At 46.8% G+C, this 11,512-nt stretch overlaps 1 protein-coding gene and 1 pseudogene across 1 annotated transcript; both read left to right on the top strand.

Annotated features, from left to right (window-relative positions):
• Positions 1 to 2,452: 2,452 nt before the first annotated feature.
• On the top strand, positions 2,453 to 2,683 carry LOC132589181 (U2 spliceosomal RNA; annotated as a pseudogene).
• Positions 2,684 to 10,837: 8,154 nt separating this feature from the next.
• LCE1D (late cornified envelope 1D) lies at positions 10,838 to 11,206 on the top strand. The gene has a single exon (XM_060261066.1). It carries the CDS (start codon positions 10,838 to 10,840, stop codon positions 11,204 to 11,206), a length of 369 nt encoding a protein of 122 aa, XP_060117049.1.
• Positions 11,207 to 11,512: the final 306 nt, after the last annotated feature.

The raw sequence follows: 11,512 nt of genomic DNA, 5'->3' as shown, positions 1-11,512 counted from the left end.
ATAGCCACCTTCAAGAGGGGGTTAGATACAAATATGGAGCAGAGGTCCATCAGTGGCTATTAGCCACAGTGTGTGTGTGTGTGTGTGTATAAAATTTTTTGCCACTGTGTGACACAGAGTATTGGACTGGATGGGCCATTGGCCTGATCCAACATGGCTTCTCTTATATTCTTATGTGACACAGAGTGTTGGACTGGATGGGCCATTGGCCTGATCCAACAGGGCTTCTCTTCTGTTCTTATGTGACACAGAGTGTTGGACTGGATGGGCCATTGGCCTGATCTAACATGGCTTCTCTTATGTTCTTAAGAGATGGAGGAGTCAGGGTTTCCCAAAAACTCCCAAACATCAAAGATCAAGTGGAGTATGGCCAGATGTTCAAATGGATCGTATAAGTCCATTACCAGAAACTAAGAATGAGAATCAATATTGCTAAGTGATAGTTGATAGTTTTTTTTTTCAGAATGGATTAAAGCTCTTCTTACTAAGGATAATACTTATACACAGGGGTCGTTTTGTGGAAAAATAGGTGGCGAAGCTCATCCAGGGATTGTTATGCAGCTGCCACTACTATTCAATGGACAAGGTGGGGAAGAGAAACCCTCTGAAAGGTTCAGGAGCTGCGGTCCTGTGAGCTCCTGCTGAATCCGAGGCCTGCTTATACAGATATCCGGTTGAGACATGCACAACTCCTCAGAAGATGAATCTGGGTGTCTCAAACTGGCCACCAGATTCAGGATGATCATTCCAGTTGTGGTGCTGAAGATGAAAAGAGTTGGAACCCTGGATATCTGGAGAAGTCCCCTCCATTTTCAGCAGAACCGAAGTCACTCTGTGACATAACTGATCAGGAAACACCTGGGCATTTTGAAATTGGCCAGCGCTTCCAGGATGATGGGGGGGGGGGGTTGTGTGCAGGAACGCACAGGAAGGGACGGTGGCTCAGTGGTAGAGCATCTGCTTGGTAAGCAGAAGGTCCCAGGTTCAATCCCTGGCATCTCCAAAAAAGGGTCCAGGCAAATAGGTGTGGAAAACCTCAGCTGAAGACCCTGGAGAGCCGCTGCCAGTCTGAGAAGACAATACTGACTTTGATGGACCAAAGGTCTGATTCAGTATAAGGCAGCTTCATATGTTCATATATATGCTCAACACAGTTCCGGCAGGCTGGCATGGTGGAATTCTAGCAGGAGCTCCTTTACCTATCAGGCCACACATCCCCTGATGTAGCCAATCTTCCAAGAGCTTACGGGGCTCTTTTTTGTAAGCTCTTGGAAGATTGGCTGCATCATGGGTGTGTGGACTGATAGGCAAAGGAGCTCCTGCTAGAATCCCATCCATGGTTATGCCAAACATCAAGAGAACTTACATATCCCATCTGACATAATCTCCAGGACCTCTCCTCCCACCCCCAACCACCTATTTTGGTTGCATTTTGTTTTGCTTTGCTTTGGAAGATGCTGTCACCTCGGGCAGGCACAACTCATCAAGAAATAAAGGTTGAAAAGTCAAAATGGGACAACCACTTCAGGATGATGATGTAAGCGCTGTCAAAAAAATATAGGACTTTGAGCAAGCTTGCTGTTGGCCTAGTGAGTCTAATTGGTTTCTTCAGGGCTTTTTTGGTAGAAAAAGCCCAGCAGGAACTCAGAGAATCATAGAGTCAGAAGGGACCTCCAGGGTCATTCCTGTGCATTCCTGTTCAAAAAAGCCCTGGGTTTCTTGAAGGCCGTAGGAGATCTTAAGACCTCAGCTAATATTCATTTGTGGTTTAGAGATTATTGCAAAATACAACTTTCTGGGCTAGCCTCGGATTCAGCGGGAGCTCACAGGAGCACAGCCCCTGGACCTTTCTGAGAGTTCCACCTCCTCCTCCCCACCTTGTCCATTGAACAGTAGGTGCAGCTGCATACCAATCCCTGGATGAGCTCCACCACCTAGTTTTCTACAAAACAACCCTTGGTCCGTATAAAACAATATTGAGAGTATGAAGAAGACATTGAAGACATTGGATTTATATTCCGCCCTCCACTCAAGAGTCTCAGAGTGGCTCACAATCTCCTTTGCATTCCTCCCCCACAACAGACACCCTGTGAGGTAAATGAAGATATTGGATTTATATCCCGCCCTCCACTCCGAACAGTCTCAGAGCGGCTCACAATCTCCTTTCCCTTCCTCCCCCACAACAGACACCCTGTGAGGTAGATGAAGATATTGGATTTATATCCCGCCCTCCACTCCAAAGAGTCTCAGAGCGGCTCACAATCTCCTTTATCTCCCTCCTTTACAACAGACACCCTGTGAGGTGGGTGGGGCTGAGAGGACTCTCACAGCAGCTGCCCTTTCAAGGACAACCTCTGCCAGAGCTATGGCTGACCCAAGGCCATGCCAGCAGGTGCAAGTGGAAGAGTGGGGAATCAAACCTGGTTCTCCCAGATAAGAGTCCGCACACTTAATCACTTCTCGGCCTTTTGGCTAAGATCAAGTGTAGTGTGTGTGTGTAGAATATGAGCATTGGTGAGCCAAATTAGCGGAGGCTGGGCATTAATAGGATTTCATCAATATGTTGAGGATAACCAGTTCTAAATTTTGTTATCGGATGGGAAGGTGATTTTGTAGGTGTCCTGATCAGTGCCTTTCTGCTGTTGATGATGATGGTATTGGATTTATATCCCAGCCTTCACTCTGAATCTCAGAGCGGCTCACAATCTCCTTTATCTTCCTCCCCCACAAAAAACACCCTGTGAGGGAGGTGGGGCTGAGAGGACTCTCCCAGCAGCTGCCCTTTCAAGGACAACTCTGTGAGAGCTACGGCCAAGGCCATTTCAGCAGCTGCAAGTGGAGGAGTGACTAGATAAGAGTCCCAGATAAGAGTCCGCACCCTAAACCGATACACCAAAATGGCTCAGGGGGAACGCGTGGATGTGACATCCTGACAAGATGGAGGTCATGTTGGTTGGGAAGGACGAGCTGTTGGAGAACAGAATGTTTCCCACTTTCGATGCAGTCCAGCTGATACTCGCTAACTCAAGTTAAGGTCCTAGCAATTAAAATGGAACCTGCATTATTGCTGGAAAAAATAAGTTGATGGAGCTGTGGAAAAAAATGCACTCTTCCACCCTCATTTAGAAGACAGCCATCAACTGATCCATCCACATGAACTCATGTGGTTACCTTGAGACCAGACTATTGTCACGAACTCTATGCTATCTGATTTTGAAATCCATTAAGAAACTCTGGTTGGTACAGAATGCCATGTGATGTAGAGCTAAGTTATAGATGTAGAGCCTAAATATAGAGCTAAGTTAGACCCGCTGTAGACGTATCCAGCCACTAAATTCACAGAAGATCTGAGATGTAGCACCATAAATGTTAATTTTTAATAGTAATGTTGGTTTTAAAACAATGTTTTTTATTTAATGTATTATTTATTGAATTATACGGATGTTTTATTGTATACCATATTTATATGTTGTGAGCCGCCCTGAGCATGCTTCGGTGGGGAGGGAGGGGATATAAATAAAATGTATTATTATTATTAGTGATGGCCACAGGAATGGGAGATTAGATAGGTTAAAAGAAGATTAGATAGGTGCATGAAGGAAGAGAAGAAGAAGAAGAAGAATTGCAGATTTATATCCCGCCCTTCTCCCTGAATCAGAGACTCAGAGCGGCTTACAATCTCCTATGTCTTCTCCCCTCACAACAGACACCCTGTGAGGTGGGTGGGGCTGGAGAGGCCTCTCACAGCAGCTGCCCTTTCAAGGACAACCTCTGCCAGAGCTCTGGCTGACCCAAGGCCATGCCAGCAGGTGCAAGTGGAGGAGTGGGGAATCAAACCTGGTTCTCCCAGATAAGAGTCTGCACACTTAACCACTACACCAAACTGGTGTAGTGATAGGTCTATCCACAGCTACTTGCCATGGGAACTGAGGGGAACTTCCATGTTCAGAGCACTAAACTTCTACATCCCAGAGCCAGAAGACAGCATCAGGAAAAGGCCTTGGGCTCTACGCCTAATTGTTAGACCTCCTATTGGCCACAGTGTGCGAAAGCATACTGGAGTAGATGGATCGCTGATAGGCTGCTACGCCCCCAGGTTGGGTGGGGGTTCTCCCGCCCGGGAGGTTCCCAACCCGCCGGCCCACATTGGGTCAAAGGGGGTAACCTGCCCCGACAACAACAGAACAATGATGTCACCGCGAATGACGTCATGGCACTGCCATGCACCAGCCACTCTAGGACGGTCTAGCATTTGAGGAGGGAAAACTCTATGGTACAATAGGTATCATAGAGTTTTTACCTTCCCAAATGCTAGAGCATCCAGGAAAAGCATAGATTTTTTTCCTGGAAATGCCGGCGCGATGATGTCACTTGGGGACTCGGCAACCCTAATCGCTGGTCTCATCCAGCAGAGCTCTTCTTATGTACTAATATTTCCCTGCTTTTACCACATTGTCCTCTACCTTTAATTTAATTTTTTTTTTCAATTTATACCCCACCTTAGGACAGCCAGTTTGGTGTCGTGGTTAAGTGTTTGGACTCTTATCTGGGAGAACCGGGTTTGATTCCCCACTCCTCCACTTGCACCTGGTAGCATGGCCTTGGGTCAGCCGTAGCTCTGGCAGAGGTTGTCCTTGAAAGGGCAGCTGCTGTGAGAGCCCTCTCCAGCCCCACCCACCTCACAGGGTGTCTGTTGTGGGGGAGGAAGGGAAAGGAGATGGTTAGCTTCTCTGAGACTCTTCGGAGTGGAGGGCGCGATATAAATCCAGTATCTTCATCTACCTCACAGGGTGTCTGTTGTGGGGGAGGAAGGGAAAGGAGATTGTGAGCCGCTCTGAGACTCTTTGGAGTGGAGGGTGGGATATAAATCCAATATCTTCATCTACCTCACAGGGTGTCTGTTGTGGGGGAGGAAGGGAAAGGAGATGGTGAGCCGCTCTGAGACTCTTCGGAGTGGAGGGCGGGATATAAATCCAATATCTTCATCTACCTCACAGGGTGTCTGTTGTGGGGGAGGAAGGTAAAGGAGATCGTGAGCTGCTCTGAGACTCTTCGGAGTGGAGGGCGGGATATAAATCCAATATCTTCATCTACCTCACAGGGTGTCTGTTGTGGGGGAGGAAGGGAAAGGAGATTGTGAGCCGCTCTGAGACTCTTCGGAGTGGAGGGCGGGATATAAATCCAATATCTTCTTCATCTTCTTATCCTGCAAGCGGGCTCAGGGCAGCTTACAACACTACAACAACATCAAAATAAACCGGAGGAAAAAATTAAACAACATCGTAACTACAGCTATTTCAAATTGGATCAGAAATCAGAAAAGAATGGCAGATATTTCCAAAAATATGTTGAAAGTCGTTGGAAGGTAAAGGGACACTTAGTGATTTTTGACAATAGTTGAAATGTGGTGGATAGATGGACAAAATTTCTGTTTTTAAAAGGACTAATTTTCCTGGGTTTATGGTAGGGTTGCCAATCCCCAGGTGGGGGCAGGGGATCCCCCTGTTTGAAGACCCTCCCCCCGCTTCAGGGTCGTCAGAAAGTGGCGGGAGGGGAGGGAAATGTCTGCTGGGAACTCTGTTATTCCCTATGGAGATTTAATCCCATAGAAAATCATGGAGAATTGATCAGCGGGTATCTGGGTTCTGGGGGGGGGGGCTGTTTTTTGTGGTAGAGGCACCAAATTTTCAGTATAGCATCTAGTGCCTCTCCCCAAAATACCCCCTAAATTTCAAAAAGATTGGACCAGGGGGTCCAACTCTATGAGCCGAAAAAGAAGGTGACCCTATCCTTCATTATTTCCTAGGGAAGGAAGGGATTGAAAAGGTGTGCCACCCCTTTAAATGTGATGGCCAGAACTCCCTTGGAGTTCATTTATGCTTGTCACACCCTGGCTTCTGGCTCCACCCCTAATGTCTTTTGGCTCCACCCCCAAAGTCCCCAGATATTTCTTGGCAACCCTAGTTTATGCGGTTAAGAAAAAAGTGAAAATGGACTTACAGAACTTTAACTTTTTTTAGGGTTTGTAGAATCTTTCGGGATCAAGTGCCATGTTCTACTGGAGAAAGTTTTCCTTTCAGACGTTTCATTCTCAGCTGCGGAGAACATCCTCAGTGGTGTTGCAGCCGGAGCAGGCGCTCAGACCATCTTGGCTGCTGTGCATTGAGTGGGGCCAGGGCTGCTGGAGAGCTGCTATTTCTAGGCTGGAGGGGGTGTGATGAAAGGGCAATTGGTTTGTGGATGTGCCCATTGTTTGGTGGGGCTTCCTGGAAGGGTAGTGATAAGGAAACTGGCTGTTGAATGTGACCATTGTTCCGTGTTAATTGCTGGGAGGGTTGGAAGGGGTTTGAAGATAAGGAAGGTGGTTGTTGACTGTGCTGATTGTTCTGTGGAATTTGCTGGTTGTTCTGAGACTTTCTGCAATTTATAGTCTGTAGTGCCCCTATCTACAGACTAGCAAGGTCAAGGGTTGCTCCACATAGAGAGAGTTACAGTAGTCTAATCTGGAGGTGACTTGCATGAATCACTGCAGCTAGATCTTTCTTTTCTTTTCTTTTTTTTACATTTTTATCACATTCCATATAGTATACTTTTCCTAGAGCAATTCATTGCTCCCATTTTCTTTTATTATTCTATTCCTATTAGAGTTTTCATTAGATCTTTTATACTGCATGAGGCTATTGTTTAGCGACATGTCTGGAACACTACTCTATCATGAACTCATGAACCCAATCAGTCTATGAAGGTCAGTGTTGTCTTTTTCGATAGCAACTCATCTGATGAAGTTCTTTCATAAGAATGTAAGAGAAGCCATGTTGGATCTAGCCAATGGCCCATCCAGTCGAACACTCTGTTTCACATAAGAACCATGTTGGATCAGGCCAATGGCCCATCCAGTCCAACACTCTGTGTCACATAAGAACATAAGAGAAGCCATGTTGGATCAGGCCAGTGGCCCATCCAGTCCAACACTCTGTGTCACATAAGAACAGAAGAGAAGCCATGTTGGATCAGGCCAATGGCCCATCCAGTCTAACACTCTGTGTCACATAAGAACATAAGAGAAGCCATGTTGGATCAGGCCAATGGCCCATCCAGTCCAACACTCTGTGTCACATAAGAACAGAAGAGAAGCCATGTTGGATCAGGCCAATGGCCCCTCCAGTCCAACACTCTGTGTCACATAAGAACATAAGAGAAGCCATGTTGGATCAGGCCAATGGCCCCTCCAGTCCAACACTCTGTGTCACATAAGAACAGAAGAGAAGTCATGTTGGATCAGGCCAATGGCCCATCCAGTCCAACACTCTGTGTCACATAAGAACAGAAGAGAAGCCATGTTGGATCAGGCCAATGGCCCCTCCAGTCCAACACTCTGTGTCACATAAGAACATAAGAGAAGCCATGTTGGATCAGGCCAATGGCCCATCCAGTCCAACACTCTGTGTCACATAAGAACAGAAGAGAAGTCATGTTGGATCAGGCCAATGGCCCATCCAGTCCAACACTCTGTGTCACATAAGAACAGAAGAGAAGTCATGTTGGATCAGGCCAATGGCCCCTCCAGTCCAACACTCTGTGTCACATAAGAACATAAGAGAAGCCATGTTGGATCAGGCCAATGGCCCATCCAGTCTAACACTCTGTGTCACATAAGAACATAAGAGAAGCCATGTTGGATCAGGCCAATGGCCCATCCAGTCCAACACTCTGTCACATAAGAACAGAAGAGAAGTCATGTTGGATCAGGCCAATGGCCCATCCAGTCCAACACTCTGGGTCACATAAGAACATAAGAGAAGCCATGTTGGATCAGGCCAATGGCATATCCAGTCCAACACTCTGTGTCACACAGTGGCCAAAAGAAACAAGGCACCATCAGGAGGTCCATCAGTGGGGCCAGGACACTAGAAGCCCTTCCACTTTTGCCCCCCCCACCCCAAGAATACAGTACAGTACAGTTAAAATTTATTGCGTAAAACTATTGGCCATTGCAATTCAAGCAACTTACAAACTTAAAAGCAGTCAAAGACTCTAAGATTAACATATTAAGAATGCAGAGCATCACTGCCCCAGACAAAAGAACATATGAGGAGCCATGTTGGATCAGGCCAATGGCCCATCCTTTGTGACACTCTGTCACACAGTGGCAAAAAAAAAAAAAAAATGAGATGCCATCAGAAGGTCCATCAGTGAGGCCAGAACACTAGATGTCCTCACGCTGTTGCCCCTTCCGAGCTCCAAGAATACAGAGCATCACTTGCCCCAGACAGAGAGTTCCAACAATACGCTGTGGCTAATAGCCACTGATGGACCTCTGCTCCATATGTTTATTTCGCTGCAACTACTATTTGATCCTTTAAACTGAAGACACCAGGGCTTCAACCTGGGACCTTCTGCATGCCAAACAGATCGCTTTCTGCTACGAGGTGGCCCCACCCACCGAGCCATGCTCTAATCCATCACGCCATAGCTTTGGGCTCTAGCCAGGTGGTAGGTAAACTCACAAGGAACTTAAGTTGAAGGTAAATGCTGACCTCCTCAAAATGAATGGAACAGACTGATTCTTAACCAATTTCGAAGGGGAGAAGATTAGAGCATCCCGGTGAGGTCTATAATCTTCTAAAATGAAAGGATTGCAGGCTGTAATACATGTTTTATTAAATGGGGAGGGCAATGGATAGACATGCGTGACTGAAGTAAATAAAGAAAGCACTTTGGCTTGAGGCAAAGGCAGGAAATTTGATGTTACGGGTATGAATCATGCCCCCTTATCCCTCAACAAACTGTATAAAAGCGCTCAGGAGAGCAGACTCTTCCTACAGCTTCTGCTTCGCTTGACTTCCGAACCTCAACAAGCTTGGTAAGTCCATGTTTAAAATAAGGAGTCCTTCGATTCACAGGGATGTGTTTCTTTTGCTAGCCTGTCATCTCTTTTGGTCGTCTATGAAGCAATATGCAATCTGTACCATACAGGCCTCAGATTCAGTGGGCGCTCACAGGAGCACAGCTCCTGAACCTTTCGGAGAGTTCCACCTTCTTCTTCTGAGAGTCCCACCTGCTTGTCCATTGAGTAGTCTGTGCAGCTGCATACCAGTCCCTGGATGAGCTCCACCACCTATTTTTTTCCACAAAATGGCACCATAAATGCAGATTGTCCTATCATGGTGTGGAAACACTATAAAGATGCCTGTTTAAAACTGGGAGTAATTTAAGATATGTAGCACCAGGGCTTGTTTGTTTTCTGGCGGAATGTGGTGAAAGAAAGTTCCAGAACCTCTTTGTGGACAAATTCTCGGGACGAACAAGTTTTAAAGTTCACGAGGGGCATCTGTGTGTTTCTCCTTCATTTTTCTGGCATCTCTTTTTCCGAGGGTGGGGTGGGGGCCCTGTATAGCATTTATAAAGAACCTGGGAGTGATGTCAAAGAACCAGCTGGAAAGAAGATAGGGTTACCTGTGAACATATGAACATATGAAGCTGCCTTATACTGAATCAGACCCTTGGTCCGTCAAAGTCAGTACTGTCTACTCCAGAGGTGGCCAAACTGTGGCTCGGGAGTCACATGTGGCTCTTTCACACATATTGTGTGGCTCTCGAGAAAGCTGCCCTGTTAGCCGGATTGGAGAAAGCATTTGTCTCTTTAAATCACTTCTCCGAGCCAAGCTAGCTAACACCTTGGAGAATGGATTGAAAGTTAAAGGTGCTTTCTTTCCATCTGTTCCTCCCTCCTCCCATCTATTTGCCTTCCTTCCTTCCTTCCTTCCTTCCTTCCTTCCTTCCTTCCTTCCTTCCTTCCTTCCTTCCTTCCTTCCTTCCTTCCTTCCTTCCTTCTTTCCAATATCTGGTGTTCATGTCATGCGACTCTCAAACATATGATGTTTGTTCTATTTGGCTCTCACGTTAAGCAAGTTTGGCCACCCCTGGTCTACTCGGACTGGCAGCGGCTCTCCAGGGTCTCAAGCTGAGGTTTTTCATGCCTGGACAGTTTTTAGTCAGAGATTCCGGGGATTGAACCTGGGGCCTTCTGCTTACCTAGCAGATGCTCTTCCACTGAACCACCGTCCCTCCCCAGTGGGACAGCTGTGGGATCTTTAATCAGTTCGAGAAGATATTGAATATAGTAGAATTAGATATTTTAATGGCCTTACTAAATGGAAAATTGAGACAAATAGCGGTAGATAAATGGGATAGATTATACGGTTGGTTACAAGAGACTGGAAGTCAAAAATCTTATGAAAATGAGAGCCAGTTTGGTGTAGTGATTAAGTGTGCAGGCTCTTATCTGGGAGAACCAGGTTTGATTCCCCGCTCCTCCACTTGCACCTGCTGAAATGGCCTTGGGTCAGCCATAGCTCTTGTAGGAGTTGTCCTTGAAAGGGCAGCTGCTGTGAAAGCTCTCTCAGCCCCACCTACCTCACAGGGTGTCTGTTGTGGAGGGGGGGGAAGGTAAAGGAGATTGTGACCACTCTGAAACTCTGAGATTCAGAGTATAGGGTGGGATATAAATCCAACATCATCTTCTTCTCCTCCTCCTCCTAAAATGGGGATGACTAAATGTAATGACATGATTTGTGAAACTTAATTTTTTTTTCCGTATCTAACCACCTTTGACCTTTGTTTTATGTATTTATGCTGAGTATTGATCGTATGATTTTCTTGCAACTTTAATGAATAAATCAGCAATATAATTTTTTTTTTTAGAAAAAATCCAATCTCTTTTTCTTCTCGATCATGCCCAGTTTTCCTGGTTGATCTCGACCATTTCCTTCCACTGCCAAAAATGTAAACTCGCTTCCTTCCACTGTCATTCCAGACTCAACTCCTTCTACTCAAGATGTCCTGCGGTTACTTCCCCAGCTGCGGCCCATCCTGCGCTGTCCCATCCTGCCTTCCAGCTTGCGGCTCCCCATGCGGCTACCCCGGCAGCGGTCTGGGCTCTCTGGGTTCGTGCGGCGGGTACTACGGCGGCGCGACCTCAGCCAGTTCCCTCGGCCTCACCAGCGGGGGCAACATCGGATGCGTCACCCAGTTGCCACCATCGGAAATGGTGATACAACCAGCTCCTTGTTGTGTTACGATCCCGGGGGCAGTCCTCTCTGCTTCTTGTGAGCCTGTCCGTGTGGCAGGGTACACCGCCTGTGGTGGAGGCAGCACTCTAGGTGGTGGCCGCTTCGGTGGAAGCATCTGTGGCTACCCCTGTTAAACGGGGAGGACACCCTCGCAGGGATGGGGGTGAAATGTTAGTTGAAAAGCAGGATCCGGATTCACAACTTTAATAGACATGGATGTCTGAAAATAACACTCATGCCCAAATCTGACACTAATTGCATGTTTACTTACCGTAAGTTTCGCAACCGATGGCCGCTTTGGCTTGACCGTCAGACGTGTGGAGCCTCTCGAATCCAGATCAGAACTGACTAGATTCAGAGTTGCTGGACACTTTTGACACTGGTCCTCTCCAGGCCTACCAGCTCTCTATGGTTGCCCTTGTTAGGTATGGACATCTGCT

The sequence above is a fragment of the Heteronotia binoei genome, chromosome 1 (genome assembly GCF_032191835.1).
Source record: "Heteronotia binoei isolate CCM8104 ecotype False Entrance Well chromosome 1, APGP_CSIRO_Hbin_v1, whole genome shotgun sequence".
Lineage (NCBI taxonomy): Eukaryota > Metazoa > Chordata > Lepidosauria > Squamata > Gekkonidae > Heteronotia > Heteronotia binoei.
This window is presented reverse-complemented; position numbering and strand designations above follow the sequence as displayed.

Coding starts and splice junctions, on each gene's coding strand:
- LCE1D (XM_060261066.1), top strand. CDS start 10,838: ATGTCCTGCGGTTACTTCCCCAGCTGCGGCCCATCCTGCGCTGTCCCA.